We start from the raw sequence: 20,972 nt of genomic DNA on the forward strand, positions 1-20,972 counted from the left end.
TGGGCTTGTTGTTATGGAAACAGTTTTGCAGGATCTAAAACCTTAGGGAAAAAAAATGCTTCAAGGTCTGAAACCGGTGTCATATCCCAAATAAACCTTTCCTTGCCATGGTGCCTTATGTTCTCTAAAATGAGCTAATTTATGATTTAAATAATAAGTCCTATTTATTAAAAGAAAGTCTCTTTTATCCAAACGGCTAAAAAAAAAAAAAAAAAAGAATACTTCTGGGCTTGTCTTTTCCTTCTATTTGAGAAAATCTGTAAACTTTAGAGAAGGTGAATATGAGAAATCCTCTAGACCTTTTAGTTCTGAGAATTTTCTTAGAAGGAACTTTCAGTTCCCGAGCAGAACAAGAGAGTCCTACGTTGCTGCCTCTGTTCTCAAGAACATCTCAACCAAGGTTAGTGGCACAGGGATATATTAGTTTTCTCTGGCTGCTGTTAACAAATTACCACTAATCCGGTGATTTAAAATGATACAAGTTTATTATCTTACAGTTGTATAGGTCAGAAATCTGGCACAGGTCTCATGGGGCTAAAATCAAGGTGTTGGTTCCTTCTGGAGGCTCCAGGGGAGAATCTGTTACCTTGTCTTTTCCAACTTCTAGAGGCACCTGGTATTCCTTGTTCCTTGGCTCCTGGCCCCCCTCCTCCAACTCCATACCCGGCAGATCCAAATCTTTCTGACCCTCCTTCCGCCATCACCTCTCTCTCTGACTATAGCTGGGGAAGGTTTCCTACTTTTAAGGACTCTTGTGATTAAAATGTGACCACCCAGATCATCCAGGATAATCTCCCTGTCTCAAAGTCCTAAACCTTAATCACATCTGCAAAGTCTCTTTTGACATGTAAGATAACATATTCACAGGTACCCTAGAATAGGACAAGTATATCTTAGGGAGGAGGGCATTATATGTATAGAGGACAAATCTCATGAAATCTTTATAGCAAACATGGAAGTACCAAAAAAAAAAAAAAAAAAACCCAAAAAACCAAAAAAACAAAACAAAAAACAAAACAAACAACAACAACAACAACAACACAAATCAGTAGATCTGGTTATAAATACAATTTGGATAAAGTGAATAAATAAGATAAATGGACACTAACCTATTAATCCCAGGGATTGCTGACTACATCAGACATTTCTCTTATGTGACACTTCAAATACTCTGTCAAGACCCCACCACTTACTTTCTATAGCCAGGAGAAGACAAAAGGATGAAAAGAAATATCCTGTGCAAACAGTAAGCAGAAAAGCAGATGTGACTTTATTAACATCAGACAAAGGAGGCTGCAAGACAAAGAGTTTTATCAGAGGTAAAGAGAGGGAACTTTCAGCCTGATAAAAATATCAACTCCATCAGGAAGACAGGACAAACCTAAATACACATGCATGTAATAACAGAGCTTCAAATGCATAAAGCCAAACTGACAAAACCAAGAAAGAAATAGGCAAACCCCCATACCTAAGTCTATATTTTTAATGCCACTCCCTCATAATTAACACAAGTAGAGAAAAACAAATCAGTATGAATTTGAAAACATGAATAAAACCATCAACCACCCTGACTTAACCGACATTCACAGAACTCTAATACCCAACAGCTGCCATACTTGTGTACTTTCCAAATGCATGTGAGGGCATTTACCAGGATAGACCACTGGGCCATACAACAAACCTCAAAATATTTCAAAGAACTAAAATAATATAGAGTATATCTGACAATGAAGGAATTAAGTTAAAATCAATAACCAAAAGCTACTTCTACAAGTTACAGGTATTGAGAAATCAGGCACCATGCTTCTATATAACATGTGCCAAATAAGAAAAAAGTTATGTGAGAAATTGAAAGACATTTCAAGGTGGTCAGTATTGAAAACACCACATATGAAAATATATGGGATCCAGCAAAGCAGTGCTTAGAGGAAAATGCATAGCTTTAAATGCTTAGATCTTCTAATCTAAGAGAAGAAAAGATTTAAAATCAACGATACACCATCCCATCTCACAAAGGAAGAAAATAAACAGAAAATTAATGCAAAGTGAATAGAAGGAAGGAAATCTTAGAGACAGCAGAGAGAAAATCAGGAGGCAATGGTAGACCATCACTGCTGGCTCTTCCATTGGTAGAATTTGTACTAGGGTTATGGCTACACAATGGAGGAACCCAGGCACATAGCCAGAAACTAGGAGTTTCCTGAAGCATCTCTTCATGCTTCCATGCCTGATGACGATAGTGAACAGGCAACCACAGGAAGCATGACCCAACTAGGATAAAGTAGACCCGTCAGTGAAGATCTGGGCTGCCCTACCAGGAAAGAAATCTGGATCAGCCCAAGTGCTGCCTGAAGGCGAGGAGAACCAAGGCTGGGTGCTAGAAGACAGAGATGACTGAATATCAAATAATTGCCACAAGACCAATGGGCGGATGTCTGGGTGGTTCAGCTGGTTTAGCAACAAACTGTGTGCTGACAGCGCAGAGCCTGCCTGGGAGTCTCTCTCTCCCTCTCTCTCCCTGCCTCCCAAACCGCACCCCCTCCCCTGCCCCATTCACGTTCTGTCTCTCAAAATAAATACAAAAACATTAAAAAAAAAAAAAAAAGACCAATAGGGTTTGAAGCTTATTCTGCTCTCTTGTATTAAGTCTCTATGGAGTTTTTGGCTGGCCTCCAACCCTGAAGGGACTTCTCATATTCTCTCATCTCTGGTGCTCAGCCACTGCTGCAGAGACCATTTCCAAGGAGGTGTTAACAAGTTTTGCAGAGAAGCTTTGCTTTAGTCCACACTGCATTTCTCTTTCTCCTGCCCTGGGCTTCTCTAGAGTTTTGGCCTGAGACCATCGCGGGAACTTCCCAGGTGCTCAAGCATGCATAGCCTGAAAGGGGTGTGTATTGGGGGGGGGGGATATATTTGTGGGTCTAGCTTTGAACAACGGGGACAGGAGTCCCCACAGAAGGTCCGCGGTGGTGGGTCCCCATAGTGGTGGTCACGTTAACAAAAACACATCAGTGTATTGACTTTTTGTCATTTTCTGCTTCACTCCACCTGCCCTTCATTCCTCTCCTGGGTTCACCTCCCAGGAGGTGAACTGCCATCACACACACATGCGTCTTTAGTCTCTGCTTGGGGCAAACCCAGCCTAGCACACTGATCTTTCTAAAGGAGCATGAATTTCCTCTGGCCGCCCAGGCCCGCATTCATTCTTAAATTTCTTTAGAAACCATTCAATGCCACCAAGAGTTAGTGTGCTTGGATGAGGCAATCCCACTTTGGAGAATTTAGGCTGGCAGATTTCCCTAGTGAAGAATTTCTGCTTTGCTGACTTCATTGCTAATGGCCCCATTTTTGCCCCTAGTTCTTTTTCTTCTGGGATTTGAAAGAACACGCCCAATTTCTTTGAAACAAACAAGCAAGGCAAAAATGTAGCTAATCTTTCCACATTAGCCCAACTGAGAAGGTGCCTGGTAAATTTCCAGCGTTTAGTAAATAACCAGTGTATGGAAGGATTCCTGCCCCCTTCCCCCCACCCCCCCTCCCCCCCCGCCCTTACCCTTTACTTACTGTCGGTTTTTTTCTTTCCTGTTTTACACAGTCTTGAAAACTTGTTTTCTTCCCTTTAAATGACAAAAGACTATTTTCTCTGGCACAGCCCCAGCTCACAGAAACAGTTAAAGTTGCTGCTATGTGAAAGAGTCCTATTTGTTTAGAAGTTACTCAAAAGGCCGTGAGAGCAGGCGACCTGGATTATAGCAAGTCGCCCCAGGAAACTCCAGAGTATTTTCTTTGCTGTCTTTTTGCCAGGATGCCGGTTTTCCCTTGGCCGATAGTAATTTGCAACAAGGTCAAGATTCATTCTAGTTGGAATCTCATAGGATATCTGCCACATTTCTTACAAGCAATCGCCTAACCTTACAAGACCAGGAGGAGAAACCCTAAGGGGAGATGATGTACCTAGCTTAGGGTTCTACGGGACAAATTGTTCTTGATAATGTCCTCAGGTCCATTTTGGGAGATCAGACTCTCGAACAAAGAGAAAGCATTAACTAGATAGATAGATTAACTAGATACGTATCCATCAGAGTTGAAGTGAGGTACAGACTTGAAAAAAAAAAAAAAAGCAAACCGGAATAACTAAATAATACAGCAACTGCCCCCAACTCAGTCATAAAGGGAAAGGAAGTTAGAAGCAGAAAACTGACCGTCAGGAGATCCAAGAGTGAATTTCAGGACTGATATACAGGCATTTTACACAAAAAGTAGCTCACAACATTCAATGATGAGTGACAGTGTGCTTTTGAAGTCATCACTCAAGGCTAGCAACCCAGACTTCTCGAACTGGAAGGATCATAAGATTCTGTCATACTGACCACAGCTTGAGGATTGGGGTTCGGAAGAGGTGGGTTGAACTTGCCCCACAAGTCTGTCTTCATCATCAAGATTAGGAAATTCCCTGAGTATCATAAATTACATGTAAGAACGTTTCTAAACACGGAAGTACCCTTTGGTGTTGACCTCATCTCTCTGAATCTCATAAGAATTAAGAAAAACAACCAAAAAGTCAAACGTATTTAGACTGGGGTTTAAAATGGCTGTGTTCACCTGAAGAGTCCCCTTATCGAATTCTTCAAGATCGTTCGTTTTACTTTTCTGCTCCAGGATATAGGCCATCACATAATTTTACTTCCATTTGGATTGGCTTCGTATTGGTTTTCACTCTTAAGTATTTCTTTTACTCATGTATATCATTTTTATTTGCATTATTCCGATCGTTCGTTTTACTTTTCTGCTCCAGGATATAGGCCATCACATAATTTTACTTCCATTTGGATTGGCTTTGTATTGGTTTTCACTCTTAAGTATTTCTTTTACTCATGTATATCATTTTTATTTGCATTATTCCAACACATAAGAAAGGATAGGTTCATTTTTTTGTTTTGTTTTGTTTTTAAGTAGGCTTCATACTCGTTGCAAAGCCCAACGCGGGGCCTGAACTCACAACCCTGAGATCAAGACCTGAGCTGAGATCAAGAGTTGGATGCTCAACTGATTGAGCCACCCAGGTGCCCCAAGATGGGATAGTATTATCCACCTTAATACGTTTAAGTCATAAAAAGTCCAGTAGAGGGTGACCTTAAAAAGTCTGGTTTATTTTGCAGTTTCCAGAAGCAAAACAGGGTGAAATTGCCAGCTGTAATTCCTTTATCAGATTTCTGAGGATGAAAAGTGATGAGTGAGTCACCCTTAGCATTAGTTAGCAAGGCCCTCTCGAAGAAATGTATGTTGCAATGTTAGAGACTCAACACTATAACCTTTCTCATTTCACCAGTCTGATAGCCCTTCATCAATTAAAACTTAAATCATTATTTTTAAAAGTTACCATTGGTTGGGCACCTGGGTGGTTCAGGTGGTTGAGCACCTACTCTTGATTTCAGTTCAGGTCATGATCTCAGGGTCATGGGATTGAGCCTCAAGTTGGACTTCAGGCTGGGCATGGAACCTGCTTAAGATTCTCTCCCTCTGTCTCCCCTCTCCCTCACTCATGTGCTCTCTCTCTCCCTCTAAAAAACAAAACAACCCAAACTATAGTTGGTTAATTAAACCAAACAGCTCATTAATTAATGACAAATTCGGACGAACTGTTTTCCAATGTATAAACAAAATAGCCGGCTGTTTCACAGAACTTTCCATTTATCAGCTAGAAGGACAGGCCTCATACAGAGATGCAAAGCTAGAGCAGGATGAACTGATGATCACTTTTTGGCAGTTTTAAAGGTTTCGTTCATTCCACTTAAGTTCACTAAAAGGATGTCAATATTTTCTGTATCTCAAATTATGTTTCCTCTGCCTACAATTTACTTTCTTGGATTACACAGACTATCTCCTTAGCCTTTTATATTTTTAAACATATCCTTCTTCCCCTCTCCCCATCTATCCTTCCATTTTATGGCTTTGTCTCTGTTTTACATTTTCAGAGTTTAGACAAACAAAATAGAAAAGCCACAATTCTTACCATTTCCACCAAGGATAAATATAAGAACATCCCCGCAGTAACTGTTAAGATCCAGTTCTGCACACATGGGTCAGCTGATACGGAGAGACCAACGTATAGTCCTATGAAGGCAGTTAGAGCGCTTATAAAATTCATAAGGATGGCAATCTTAATGGGAAGTCCAGAGCTTAAGAGCACAGCAAAGTCTCCTGAAATTTAAGGGCACAAGAAAATATAATCATTATTTAACTGAGGATGCCTTTGGTAGAGGAATGTGCTATTGGGTTGTTCCAAATTTCAGCAACTGGGACCGATTTTACAAGTCAAGTTGACTGACCAGTTTAACAAAGCCCTTGCCCATAGTTCTCTGGGATTCGTAGCCTTCTCATTATACTATTAGGAAGTTACGTTTCCAGAGCTGTCTTCCTTTTCTGTTCCTGAAGACGGCATATACCAAGAGAACTGTGACGTATTCTTCAGTTCCCAATGCCCTGTGACATTTGCAAGATAAATGCAGAATAAAGCACTTGCTGTTCCAGGGTTTTTAAACCTTTTTGCCTGGAAACTTGCCAGGCTAAATCACGTTGTGTCGGCTTTTCTTATTTGCTTATGTAAGAACTGCTATGGAGAGAAAACTACTTAATAGGAGATTTAAAAATCATTGCCAAAGTTGGTCAGGAAAACAAATTTTTCCTTTAGAAAATGTTTTACTGCCTTGATGACTATAGAAACATGACCTTATTCTCTCCACACCTTTCCTCCCAAAGAAGAATCACCTTTAAAAAAAAATTTGTTTTAGCGTTTATTTATTATTGAGAGACACAGAGCATGAGCAGGGGAGGGGCCGAGAGATGGAGAGACACAGAATCTGAAACAGGCTCCAGGCTCTGAGCTGTCAGCACAGAGCCAGACGCGGGGCTTGAACTCACAAACCGTGAGATCATGGTCTGAGCCAAAGTCGGACACTTAACTGACTGAGCCACCCAGGCGCCCCAGAAGAATCACCTTTTAATCTGAGAGCCTCTAGTTCTTAGTTTGAGAGATAGGGAAGAGGCTGAAAATTCAATGAATAGTCTGGGGACTCAGTTTCTTAGTTCCACGGCATAACTGGTCCTATGAACGGGTCTTAAACCGTCGTTGCTGGCCTGCCACAGACTGTCTCGCTCCTCTGTGGTTTTATTATATAGTGAGTGGGGCGCCTGGGTGGCTCAGTCGGTTAAGCATCTGACTTCAGCTCAGGTCATGATCTCCCGGTTCATAGGCTCGAGCCCCCTGTTGCCTCTGTGCTGACAACTCAGAACCTCGAGCCTGCTTCAGATTCTGCGTCTCCCTCTCTCTCTGCCCCTCCCTCACTCGCACCCTGTCTCTCTCTCAAAAATAAACCACCACTAAAAAAATAACAGTGAAAAGCAGGACCATGCTATATGGCACCCAGACCAGGGACATTTTAGTGGATTCAGGAAGGGCCTTGGATAAACTGCTCTAAGAAGGACCGGTGACAGAATTACGGGCAGTAGACACTGAACACCAGAGGTCCCGGTGGCCCAAGGGGACAATGTAGACCCAGAAATGGGGGCAGCGAGACAGGCAAGGGCCCCCTCTCTAGGGCACATGTGTGCCGGGGTCAGCCTCTGCTCTTTCTGGGCCTGTTTCTGAAACCTCTGTTCTGTCTCTTCTCGCTTCCTAGGAGGCAGAATTTGAATTACGGGGCTATTAAGATTATCCAGAAAAAGAGCCTCATGTGCCTCTGCCACCATACGCCTGTCATTTCAATTTTATGCTTGGCCTTAGACATTTTATATAAATCAAGTTGATGAAACCACGGTTTGGCCTTAATTTAAATGTTATTTTATCTCATTGGCCTGTTTGCTGACATAATGGGTAAAGTTCCCCTCGTAATGTTTTTCCCACATTTAATACGCAGATTTTAAAGCCTTTGCCAAGGCCTTTAGCGGCGAGGTTTCTCTGAGTGACTTTCTCCCATATAGAACTCTCCAGAATCCAAAAAGAGTGACTTATGACCCTGGGAAACATCATAAAGAGTCTAGCTGAATTTTCTCCCAAGGTACAGCATTTTTTTTTTTTCGAGTTGTGCTATTCTTACCGTTTAAATAGATTGTGAGCGGAAAGTATTCATCTTTCAATGGCGTGCTGGAAAAAGACACCTCCAGGCCATAGCTAGAAATAACACTACGGCGTTCTCAACAAGCAGGAAACAGGGCCCCTACTATGTGACTTACCCATTTCATGTGGAATTTCATGACACAAGATGGCGAGTGTTGTGGTGGCTCCCGACTCAGATGAAGATGAGAAGGCAGCTCCTATCACGAGGCCATCTGCAAAATTATGCAGGCTGTCCCCAACCAGTATCATGATTGCTAACAAGCTAATGGTTTTGCCTAAAGGACCAAACAAAGGTGTGAGAAAGCATTCACAGGGCACTAGATATTTCATGGAACCCTTCACACACGACCACCTTTCCCTTCCATCCTGTCGTTCTCAGTACGCATGCTGTCAAAGCGAGCACAACCCTTGACATTCTTAGACTGCCTCGAATTAAGCGGCCCCACTTTCTTTCCGCGTTCCAAATAAGTCAGGACTGGAGATGCCAATCTGGTAAGGGACACATGTGGCTGCGCGGCTATTGTTTTTCTAACAGATCTGACTAGTCGTGAGATAAATTAGGCCCTGGCACTCACGATTCTCTCACCTTGTTCAGCTAACCCCAAAGAAAAAGAAAAATAAAAATGTTGCTATAACCTTCCCACATCCCACCAATGACCTTTCCATGTGCGTCTTCTGCAAAGCACTTTAAAATAATTTAAGACCCTCCTTGCAGAATGTCATTAAAATGGAGGCTGTTTTCCAAAACTATCTCCTCTGGGTCAGACTGTTCCTGGCGCCTATCTGTTGGAGTGCACTTTTGCCATTTTCTGCTCCTTGCTCCCCTTTCTGGTTGGCGCTCACGGCCGTCCCAAGTTCTCTGGTTCACTTTCCAGCTCTGTGACCATGACAGAACCACTATCGACTCGGCTGGCCCCCAAATTAGCTTTGGGAACAATTAGCTAATGTTCTCGTCTTTCTGGAAAGTGACTTTCAGTACTCGACCAGCTGGACATTGAACAAAATAAAGAGAAGCTGCTTTCATGGGATTGTGTTACATAATACACATTATCTGATTAGTAGAGAGTCAATGAAATAATTAATGAAATATTTTGGATCATAATTGGATTCAAGTTTCTAACGGACAGAATTCTTTTTTTCAAAAACCTAAAATTGCATATTAGTACAGCCCCGTCATGAAATGGAACAACTAATAAATTCAAAAAATACTGGGGGAATAAGACTCACTCTGACGGTAAGCCATGTAGGCATACCTTTTGAGAAGAAGGGCCGTTCAAATCAATTTCCATTGGTCTAAAATTTCACTAATTACTCAGTGGCTCTCCACTGCATGCCTAGAGTAAGAAGTAGGTGTTGCTGCTGTTAGAACCAAACACGGTATTCTAACAATTGTACCCTCAGTAAACAGAAAGAGGTTATCTCCTGGTTTCTGTGATGTGGTCTAAGACTACGGGGGCACCGTAGTTTACTATGGTTTTCTATTTTGGTTGGGGAATACAGCTTGACTCACTCATTCCACATCCCACACCGTAAGATAAGTAACTTCAGTCAAGAAATCGGCAGATGTAGTCCAGACTATTGGGCAGGAAACGGACTATGGACTGCTGTGCAAAGATGTCTCGCGCATTTCACTTGCAAAAATCCTGCTTTATCTATAGCTATCACTGTTAGACTAACTTGTATCCTTCTTGTGGTTGACTAATCCATTCTATTCTCTGTTAAAAATGAGGAGATTTCAGGCAACTGTCATGAAAACAGAATAAATATCAAATTATTGAATTCAGGGAGTTCTTATTGGCATGGCCTAGAAGCTCTCAAAATTTAATAATCCTACCAGGTTTGTTGCTGTTCCTGCCAATTTTCAGAAATAAAGCTCTTCCTTGTGAAAATAAAATAATTCAAAGCAATACATTTGGCAACATCACAGCACGCAAATAAATTGTGATTTCCAAGTGCTTATATGTAGCTTTGATATGAGTGGCATATACTCAAATGGAAATTTTTTTACTCAGTTTATACTCTGCTAAGAAACAGTGTGGCCTATTTTTGTTGTCTATTATTTTATTTTCTCTGATTATGGGTTTCTAAATGTCAGATCATGGACATGTAATAAACCACAAGGCAAACAGACATATTTGCATGTAAGCCCCAAGGAACACAATGGTACACATTGTTTAAGGCAACTTAAATATTATTCAGAGGGAGATAAGACAAGCCTTCACTGGTAATCTAATGTACTTATTACAGAATTATCAATAATATTTTATCTTGGCTTATGTAGCTGGCAGTCCTATTCATTTCTACATTTCTAACTTATCAGAGGTTTTCCATGGTGAGACGTGGGCCGGACCTTGTATCATGTTGCTTTTTGTTTATTTAAATCAGACTGTGGGTAGGATTTTCACATCCTGTCTTTTGAAACACAAGCTGAGTCCCACCAATGAGGTAATGTGAAACAAGTAATCAAATATTTGAAGCTAATTCAATATGTCCCTGGCAAAAGGGCAGTGGAGTAATCAAATTTGGATTTGTTCACTGTTCATTCTGAAAGCCAAGCCTGATATCTGAAGTGGAAAGAGAGATATGAGGCCTCCAAAATACTCGAATCGGACCATCATTACTCCTTCATCTAGCATAGGTCACCCCACTCCTAAGTTGCCTGGGCGTTTCCTTCTTTCCTCTTCCTTTCCTTCCAAAACAATAAATGAGGGGCACCTGGGTGGCTCAGTCGGTTAAGCACCCGACTTTGGCTTGGGTCACGATCTCACGGTTCGTGACTTGGAGCCCCCCGTCGGGCTCCGTGCTGACAGCTCGGAGCCTGGAGCCTGCAGCCTGCTTCCGATTCTGTGTCTCCCTCTGTCTCTGCCTCTGCTTGTGCTCTCTCTCCCTCTCAAAAATAAATAAACATAAGAAAAATTTTAAAAAATAATAAATGAAGAAATGTCTATTGCATCCCTACTAGTTGCCTGGCATTCTAAAATCTCTCCTGGAACTAAAGATTTAGAAGGAAAAAGATTAGTAGCAATGTTCTGAAAGCAGAATTGGCCAGACCACGTGATTACGCATTTTGAATCAAAGAAATACATTACCGAGGTTAATATATGTAACACGTTTAAAATAGTGATCGTCGCGATTGTGTTTGTTGTTTTAGTATTTATATCCCCAACCGCATTGCAAACCAGGGATAAAGACCATTCTTATTTTATTCTCCAGTGTGTGCACAGTGCCTGAAACATGGTACATGTTCAAACATTTCTTGAATGAATGAAAGAGCGTGAGAAAAGACATCGAGGCATGCATGCACGAATGGCCATATAGAAACCGTCGGCCCGTCGGCATTCCTTAGTTCCTCAGTACTGAAGCTTCCTAGTTATGTAATCCTGGGCAGGAACTTACCCTCTCCAACAATTGGTTTCTCCGTTGTTTAACTAGGCTAATAATTGTTCTTACTTCGTTAAGTTGTATGAGTATTAAATAAAATAATCCATGATCCATTGAGCACTATGCCTGCCATATAATGTTAGCTATTTTTATTAGTAACTAATCTATTAGGGTAGAACGGGGGTAACTAATCATGACTGTGTAATATAAAAATATTGAGAAGTCTGTGCCACAAACGGGTAATATCAGTGAGAAAAGTGGGGCAAAGGTTTGGAAGCAACTGGCAAAAACCAGAAGAGACCAAAAAAATTTGGAAAAGTATTCAGAAACATAAATAAAAAGGAAGAAAGCTGTATACAAAATGGGTACATTAAATTCAGAAATAAAGAAACCACAGAAAAAAGCCAGTTGGTTACAAATGTTATGAACAAGCCGTCTCAATGACAACATCACACGTGAGACAGACATTTGCGCTCAGTGTCAGTAGACTGTGATAGAAGTTTCCAGGCTTCATAGAGAAGTGAAAGGCTCAATTATCATGTAAGCATGGATTTTTTTAATTGACATTTAATTGACACACAACACTACATTAATTTCAGTGCACAACATTGTGATTCCACAAGTCTATACCTTATTAGTGCTATGCTCATGATTTTAAAGGAGCCTTGATATAACTACATATGAATCTACACCAATTGAAATTCTCAGAAGATCAGTTTCAAACCGTCATCTGAAACCATTGCTTTTAAAGTATAAAGTTGATGTTAATGTGCAGTGTGTGTGAAAGACGGATAGGAAAGAGTATTAAACATATTCTCATAGAGGCTGTAATAATGCAAAACAAACCCAATGAGAAACCTACGTGATCTCGGCACATTGTTCCCAAACAGACATAACCTTTCTTCTACAGCACTTTCTTTTTAGGTTTAGCTCTTTAACATTGGTACTCACATTTTCTGTTGGAGGCTGTCATACTGCCTACAGGAATTTCAGCTGCCTGTGAATCTTCTGGGCCTTTCTATTTTAAACGAAAAAATAAGTGATGAAAGATTAGCCATGGCCACCATTTCATTGTAAAATGGAAATATCTGGACAGTTATGCTGGTTTTTAAACATTTTAATACTCCAGAGTAGAGCAGAACTTTTAAATTTCACAGGCAAGCATAGAACATAAAGCAGGAGGTCTGTGAACAAACTTCTGGCACTATGTGCCTTGGGGCGAAGATAGCACTTTACGTAGATCAGAATCTTCCATACAGAGCTAGAGGCTGCTGGGACAGTCTGTAATCCAGGCTCTTAAATTATGTAAACCTTAATGAAATCCAAAAGCCGTAGAAACAGTTCTTGATTCTTGACCTAATTTGACAATTGTCCTGTGTGGTGGACTGTGGATGTAGGATTCATTTCCTGATGTCTAAGTACATCGTGTATTGTGGATAGAGAACAAAGCCATGCAGACCCAACGCCTCACATTACTTGTGATGGAGTATTCTGTTTTGGGGGCTTTGCCGGCGAGGAAAAGAATCTTGTTGGTTCAGAAAGCAAGTCAACAGGGGTGCCTGGGTGGCTCAGTCGTTTAAGTGTCCGACTTCAGCTCAGGTCATTATCTCACGGTCCATGGGGTCAAGCCCTGCAGCAGGCTCTGTGCTCGGACCGGGGAGCCTGCTTCAGGTTCTGTGTCTCCCTCTGTCTGTCCTTCCCCCACTCGCACTCTGTTTCTCCCTCTCTTAAAAATAAATAAACGTTAAAAAAAGAAAGCAAATCAACAGACTTTACAAAAGATAAATACAATAAATTAAACTGTTTCTATCCTTTCATATGACGGGTCAGATTCTGAAATTGACTTCTGTGAGTTAATATGATGTGATTTCATTTCAGAGACTGACTCATGGATCAATTTCAGGAAACGTCATCTCCCGTCCCTGTGCCTCAGATTCTCATTCTGTTCTGTGAAAAGAAGACTCTTCACAGGTAGTCCTTGCTTTTCTTAAGTTCACGTCACGCCATGTCGCTTTTAGCAAAAACCTACATTAGTACCTGTTTTCACTAACTGAAAGAAATCCAAAGAGGATTTTCGCTTTTTATGAAAAAAAGCCAAAAGCACAAAACAGCACTCAGCATTCATTTTGCAGCAAGCCTAAAGTGGTGCCATGTGCCCCAACACTGAGTGGCTCCCATAAGCTCGTTCCCAGCATCTCAGCATCAAGCCATCAGAGCTTGGCTCTGTATCTGGGAGCATCTGGGTTTTTTTGTTTTGTTTTGTTTTGTTTTGTTTTGTTTTGTTTGTTTTTAAAGCAGGGTCCACACCCAGTGCGGAGCGCAACACAGGGTTTGAACTCACAACCCTGAGATCAAGACCTGAGCTGAGATCAAGAGTGGGATACTTAACCAGTGGAACCACCCAGGTGCCCCTGTGCTTTATTTTGATTTATTTCGTGCACCTCTTAGCAAAATGTGCCCACAAGGTAGCAAAATGTCCTAAGAGAGGTTATTTTGGGGGACTGGGAATACTCACAAATTTTTCCACGTAAATGAAGGGTAATTTCTCCTTCACTTTATACCATTTTGGCTTACAAAAGGTTTCATAGAAATGCTCTATGCTTGGATAGTGAGGGAAAACTATCTTATTGAACATGTCCTTTTAAAAGCTTTTAAAAGCATATTTACCGGGGCGCCTGGCTGGCTCAGTTGGAAAAGCGTGTGACCGTTGACCTCAAGGTTATATGTTCAAGCCCCACTTTGATTGTAGAAATTACTTAAATAAATAAATAGACTGAAAAAAACTAAAAGCATATTCACATCATTCTATCACCCAAAGTTGTGAAAATTTTGAGCCATATTTAATGTGAAGCCTAAGCACCTTTTTTAAAAATGTAAAACGGAGAAAGTAAACATATATCTCACAGAGTGGAACAGTAGCCACTACTCAAAAGATATGATGGGCAATTTTTGGACAAGGGGCTGAGAAGTAAGGTAGGACCTGAAGGACACAGGATAAAAGTGAACAAGAAAACAATGTGATTTTCTTTTTACACTATATCAAAGGCCTGGTTACCATAGAAAGGTTCTATAGATCTAGTAAAAGGCAGGAGTGCAAAAATTTACGCTAAGGTTTTCCCTCCAAAACCATATACTGTGTAAAGGGATTTAGAGGCAAGCATCCAAGACTCCTTGACGGGTGAGAATTATGAGTTTCCCTCCTTCCTGAAAAACCAGGAACTTGAACCAAACAATCCTAAAAGTTCATATTATTTCTATCACTTACAGTTGATCTTGCAGCTAAAACAACCAGAGGAATAGTGAGTATAGTATTAGTGAGCCGGCATATTCAAATAGTTCAAAACTCACAAGGTTAGCTAGCATCGGACATTTACTTATATGGGTCTTGGGATTCTGAACCCTTCATTGAAACGGAATAAAATCAGCATTAAACTGATTTTGAAACTAACCTCAGCCTGAAATTATCTTCTTCCAAGCCATATGTGAAGCATCTAAGCCATAAACATAATAAAGGCTTTGAAAGTCACTTTTTTAAAGGGATGGTTTTGTTCCTAATTGAGTTAGCTCTAGACCTGTGATCTACCAGCAGACTTCTATTTGCTGTGGCAATGTCCCAGGCACAGCTTACTTATTTCCACTCGGTCAGGAATCTATCCTTGAACTGTAAACCCTTCCCCCAATGGCCATGGTCAGAGGAGACAAGTGTTCTGTTACATGTCACTTTCAGATTCTTCCTGTCCCTTTACTTGCCACTTTAAGAATTAGAGTAGGAGCATTGTTTTCAACCTGGTGGGAGGCTGTGTTTTGCAAATTTGTGTGGAATATTTGTCCTGGAAAACTCAGTGTAACAGAAGCCACTTATGAGACATCTTATGGGGCAGAATCAATTATCTTCTGCAGTACAAAATGATCACCCCCACTCCTAGAGTAGCAGGATTCTCGAACAGAGTCATGACACTGAGGTTTTTCTTTCTAGGAAGCAACTTTATTCCTGCTGGCACTGCTCAGTTGGGTTCATACCTGAAGAACTGAGCCCCGAACGTCGTATGGCATAGCTTTTTATATATTTCCTATTTATTTGTCTCCCATATATGGTAACACACAGAAACATGTGGTCTGATTAAGCGGTCTCATGTTACAAGGTCATGAGGGATGTTGTCACGTACGCTCATAGCCGGTTACCTTGAGGTTTCTTTCTTTTTTTTTCTTCTTTTCTTTCCTTAGGGAGGGGACCCTACCACACTAGCTGCACTAACTCCTTGCTTACAATTTATTTGGCCCCATCTGGTCATGGCTAAGTATTCCTCAGAATGGAAAACCTGGAGGTCAACGGGTTTATGAAACCCTGTAAACAAAATGATCAAGATGTATTTTATGCCATCTGATCATATATGCTTCAAAGGGGTGCAGATACCAAGGATTTGAATCCGTGGGGAAAAAAGCTCTTTATTCTTTAAAACAGCTTTTAGGTGGTTGGCAAAGCTTCCCAAACTACGTATCATGGTTCAAAACAGGCAAATCACAAATAGATATTCATCTATCCTACTGATTTTCATCGGTTCATTAAGGAACAAAGGAAGGAAGGTAATCAGATCAGTAGAATACCTCAGATCGGTAACCTACCAACAGGATAGTGGAAGCAGATTTGCCTCTGCCTGACTGGTCACTTAATTCGGAGTTGAGCGCAAGATGGTGGGAATGTTCCACATGCCCATTAACCAATGACATGCCCTGCTGGATGAGGATGGTTTAAAATTAGTGCTGAAGCCAGAAGAACACAGGTGCAGCCTTTGTGAATTCCATGGTCCTATTTAACATTTTGCCTATTGGCCAAAGCGGCCGGCTCATTGTGGCAAATACTAAAATGTCTCACCTTGGAGAAGCACCGGCCTGTTCTGAAACATTGTGCATATTCTGAATGCCCTGAGAATGAAACTTTAAATACGTCTAGTTGTGATTTTAAGAGACTTGAATAGTGGTTGTTTTGATATTGTCTTTTGTATTTACTGAAAAAGTATATTTACTATGAAATTAAATTTGGAATTCTTTCTGCTGGAGATACCAAGAGGATGATAATTGAAACTATATTACACCCTATAACAATGAAATTAATACCTTCAGAAACGTATTCATCAATTAAAGCACTTATACCTTCTAAAATATTCACATTCCCTTTATTTTACTCAATATAAGGAGTCTTGAAATGTGTTCTTAAACCTTATTGTAAGTTCTCTGACAAGTCCAAGGACAGTCTGAATAAACTTGACATTTTTGGATGCCCAGAATTTATTTCACTCACTTCCACCCTGGCTAAACTTCTAATTGTCACGTACAAGTTGACAGGTTGGCTTTGTAATTTAGTTTTCCCAGGCTAAGAACGCTAATCTATTGTGTACAAAGGGGATCTGATATTTACTTTTGTGCTTCTTGAGATGAGAACCCCTCTTGAGGAGGTTAAGTTGTTGAACGTGCAGGGTGGGGACTGTGGTCAAAGATGGTTTGACCATCAATTACTATAGCCTCCTAGCGTGAGCTCCAGGACAAAGGAAAACTTTGCTTCGTTAAAAAAGAACATTTCTACAGCATTTTATTTACCGCGAAAAGTTTCCAATACACAGAAAAGCTGAAAGAAGTGTAAGGCGATCACTCACTCATTCCCAAGATCCACCATTACCATTTACTAAAGCCATTTTACCACCTGTCTATCCATCTATCATCCCTCTGTCCATCCATAAAACCATCTTAATTTTTGACACACAGACTTTGAGCCTCAAATAAATTTAGGAATCATAATAAACAGGTGCTGATATTTTACACGACTGCTAACGTTTTCCCTGAGCACAGACATTATAAATCATGTGCACAAGGAGAAAGCCAGAAGATATGTGGAAAAACCATAGCAGACGGCAGAGCCTCAGGACTTTGTAAGGAAAATTTACTTTATTTTAGTCTCCCACAGTTGTTTGCAAGCATTTACCTTTTTAACCATCCCACCAGACAGTTAATCTATTGTCTTATAGGGTAATGTGTAAGAGCAACACAAATCCATGAAAAAAAAACCATAATGCATTTTACATTTCATCACAGACACAGAAATTGATCAAACAAATACAGGTACAATGCAAGCAATTATTCAAGCCACAAAAAAAAAAAAAAAAAAAAAAAAAAAAAAAAGATCTGCCACAAACCCCATTTCTGAGCTCCTTGTTCTTATAATTTTCAGTGGTTTTAAGATAGAAAATGATGGGTAATTTTGTGAATTTGCAAAGTTTTTGTCTCCATGTTTATTTGTCTTGGGTTATGAAAGACATCCAAAACACTCATTAGTACGTAGGCCTTTCAGCCCCTTCATTCCCAGACATGAAATGGTCTCCTGTTTCTAAACTAGCCGTGAAGGTCAAATAGCAGGTTTTAACAAGTACCTTAACGGGCCAGCAACAGATGTTTAAAAAATTAAGAACCATACTTAGAGGGAAGCTGCCAGTCGGCATGACTGGAAATCAGAGCCCCATCCCTCACATAGAGAACATCACGAAGACGTCAGTCACTTTTGAACAAGTACTTTTGAAATAAGGGAGGAATATTATGAAGCCCTAAAGCAAAAGATAAAGAAAATTTTAAATATACCTTCGTATTTGGTGATACAAGAAGACTAAAACATTTTTCGATCAAGAAAAATCCATGGATGCCTCCAATTAGTCCTAACAGTTTCCAAATATGACCTTTGCTCTCATGGAAATGTCCAAACTCTGAGCCTTCCTGCTTGTGTAAACCAAGAACCTTTAAAAACACAAAAGCAAACACAAAAAGGAGACACAAAGAAATGACTTATGATGGCTTAAATGTTAATTAATAGGCCCGGTATTAAATATATTCCCCTTTCATTCTGGGGAACCCCGTGACAACCGCTGGAATCATTGAAAGACACGTTTGCTTTCAGTTGTACGAATACTTCCACTAGATGATTTAATCAGGGTCAAATAAAATGTGCACAAGGGAAAAGAAAGGAGAACTTTAAACCTAAATTTTGAGATATTCTCAGTCCTTGTCTTTTCCTAGGAGTTCAATCCATACCTGTTTGCCCAGCAAGTCTTTAGTAACAGATGAATGCATTTTATATCCAGAAGAAATATAAAGATACATTTCATCCAGGGTTTACTCTCTCCACACCCCATTGCAATTAAAGAAAACTTTTAGGGGCGCCTGGGTGGCTCAGTCGGTTAAGCGGCCGACTTCGGCTCAGGTCATGATCTCGCGGGTTCGTGAGTTCGAGCCCCGTGTCGGGTCCTGTGCTGACAGCTCAGAGCCTGGAGCCTGCTCCGGATTCTGTGTCTCGCTGTCTCTCCCCCTCCCCTGCTCACGCTCTGCCTCTGTCTCAAAAATAAGTAAAACATTAAAAAAAATTTTTTTTAAAAGAAAACTTTTATTAAATATTCTGATAAGTAAGAAATCCGCCTGAACGATATCTTCCACTGAGTGTATACTGTATACCCAGCAGTACTGTCCGCTTGGAGAAACAAAAGGATACATGAAATGCATTAGGAATTTTCCTCTAGTTGGCTCATCCCATTGGTTGACCTCATGATTTCTTGTGAGCTAGTAAATCATTATGTATCATATTCCCTCCCCAGGAGAAGGCAGTTTGGCAAACAGCTCAGTGGTTTCTACATTTAGGATGTTAGTGACCATCAAATTTAAAAAAACAAAAAAGGAAAAAGATTCTATGCATACATACTGTATGTGCATGTGTTCATAAGTCCACACGTAGATTTAAGTGTGTATGTGCATGTGCACATAATGTACTCACATGTGTGAGTAAATGTGTGTATCTAAGTGTACACGATGAGTTTACGAACCTAACTAAAATCCAATATACAGCAGTCAACTTTTCCTTCTGGTAAGGGCATTAGGAAGGATACCTATCTAATATTTGCAATTACCATTATTTCACAAAACAGGGGACGTGGTAAGGTCACAAAACAAAACAGAAGCAGACCCCACAATCTCAGAATCAAATGTAGACCTTTAAGTTGAATAAATTTTGCTAGTTAAAAAAAAAAAGAAAAAAGAAATCCTGACAGTGGTATTTTTCTCATTTCCGTGTGGCCTTCTGAACCCTGGCCATGGATCTCATTCAGGAAGCACTGATTTCTCTAGCTTTCCACCACACTGGTACCGCATTGTTCTTCCTTTCCCCAGTAACGTTTGTCCGCATCTCTTCCCTCAAGTAAAACACTTGCCTTCCAATTTTCGTGAAACCTAGCTAATCTTCTAAGCTCCTCTCCGGAACGTGTCTCTGCAGAACCCGCTGACGGCCCCCCAAACCCCAAGCCCATGCCCTGCTGCTGGGAGATGTGAGCCCCCCATTGGGGGAGGCGCGGGAAGCCTTAAGACCCTCTAGCTGTTTTGCAGTGAACAGCCCTGAAACCGCTAAATGGACCTAGAAAAAGGCCTCGGCCGCTTCCTCAAGCCAATAAGCCCTGAAATATTTCCAGAAAATTAGATTACGAGGGAAATTAAAACAAATAATGGTTTGTTTCATTTTCCAATGCTCACTTTGTGATTTTTCAAAACATCTAATAATCATTGAGCCTTTAAGCAACAAGAGTGACCCTGTAGGAAATTGCCAGAGGCTTGTGGAAATTTTTAACATCTCCGGCTTTGCAAGAAGAGGGCTCATTTGCCCATCATTGTCCAGTCTCAAGAGATTTCAGAGGGAAGAAATAACCTCATCTGGAGACCCTTCTGTCTGAACTCTTGCATGTCAGGTCCTGGACCTTTCATTTTTGACAAATAAAGAGCCTCAGAAAACTTCAGCAAAGAGCCAGCTTCCTGAGGCTTACATTTTTCTTAAGGAAAATCTAGATGTTATTAGGCCAAAAAAAAAAAAATTCATTTCGATGGTTCAGATGAGGAGAGCTTAATGATGGTGTAATGGCAGAGGTGTAGGCAGAAAGGTAGGGACAAGGGGTAATGAGACACCCAGAAGCGAGTAACCCCAGAAAACCATTTCCACTCTTAGGGCAGAAAGGGCAAAGGTTGGAAATAATGTTTCTGCAGCTCAGTGGGAAGAGGAGTCGGGGAGAAGGGCTCCCACAGGAGGAGCTGTAATATTGTAGGAAATCAGCTGCTTCTAGAGCAGGTGCAGAGCCAGGAGAGAGTGAGGAAGAGATATCTCTGCTACTCTCTCCTCCTACCCTGGTTTTTCTGTTGTGCCTTCCATTGGCTCAATCCAGACAACAACGCAGCCTGCAAGGGAGCTGCAGGGGCACAACCGTCTGGGGCGGAAAAACACAGCAGACAGGGCAGAGACGGGATCTGATGAGAGTTGGGGGCAACTGGAGAAAACTCAACGCAACATCTGGCAACCCATTCATTTTTATTGGCAGATAATTAGTGAAAACTTCCTGAAGTTTTCTTCATAGGAATCTGCATCTGATCACCTTTTTTTGGGTTTATTTAAAAAATAAGAATA

At 40.8% G+C, this 20,972-nt stretch overlaps 1 protein-coding gene across 5 annotated transcripts in view; it reads right to left on the bottom strand.

Moving 5' to 3' along the window:
• SLC39A12 (solute carrier family 39 member 12) overlaps positions 1-20,972 on the bottom strand; it is an 87,416-nt gene that overhangs the window by 29,622 nt on the left and 36,822 nt on the right. For 2 of the 5 annotated variants that reach the window (XM_019460644.2, XM_053895124.1), the window contains exons 8-12: positions 18,125-18,277; positions 16,121-16,231; positions 12,449-12,515; positions 8,233-8,391; positions 6,014-6,201 (exon numbers count right to left, since the gene is read on the bottom strand). In XM_019460644.2, coding sequence (XP_019316189.2) covers positions 6,014-6,201; positions 8,233-8,391; positions 12,449-12,515; positions 16,121-16,231; positions 18,125-18,277 — 678 coding nt within the window. The remainder of the gene's footprint in view (positions 1-6,013; positions 6,202-8,232; positions 8,392-12,448; positions 12,516-16,120; positions 16,232-18,124; positions 18,278-20,972) is intronic. The other 3 variants (XM_019460646.2, XM_019460648.2, XM_019460647.2) reach the window with 3 other exon arrangements.

The sequence above is a fragment of the Panthera pardus genome, unplaced genomic scaffold (assembly GCF_024362965.1).
Source record: "Panthera pardus isolate Hobbes unplaced genomic scaffold, ASM2436296v1 HiC_scaffold_6, whole genome shotgun sequence".
Lineage (NCBI taxonomy): Eukaryota > Metazoa > Chordata > Mammalia > Carnivora > Felidae > Panthera > Panthera pardus.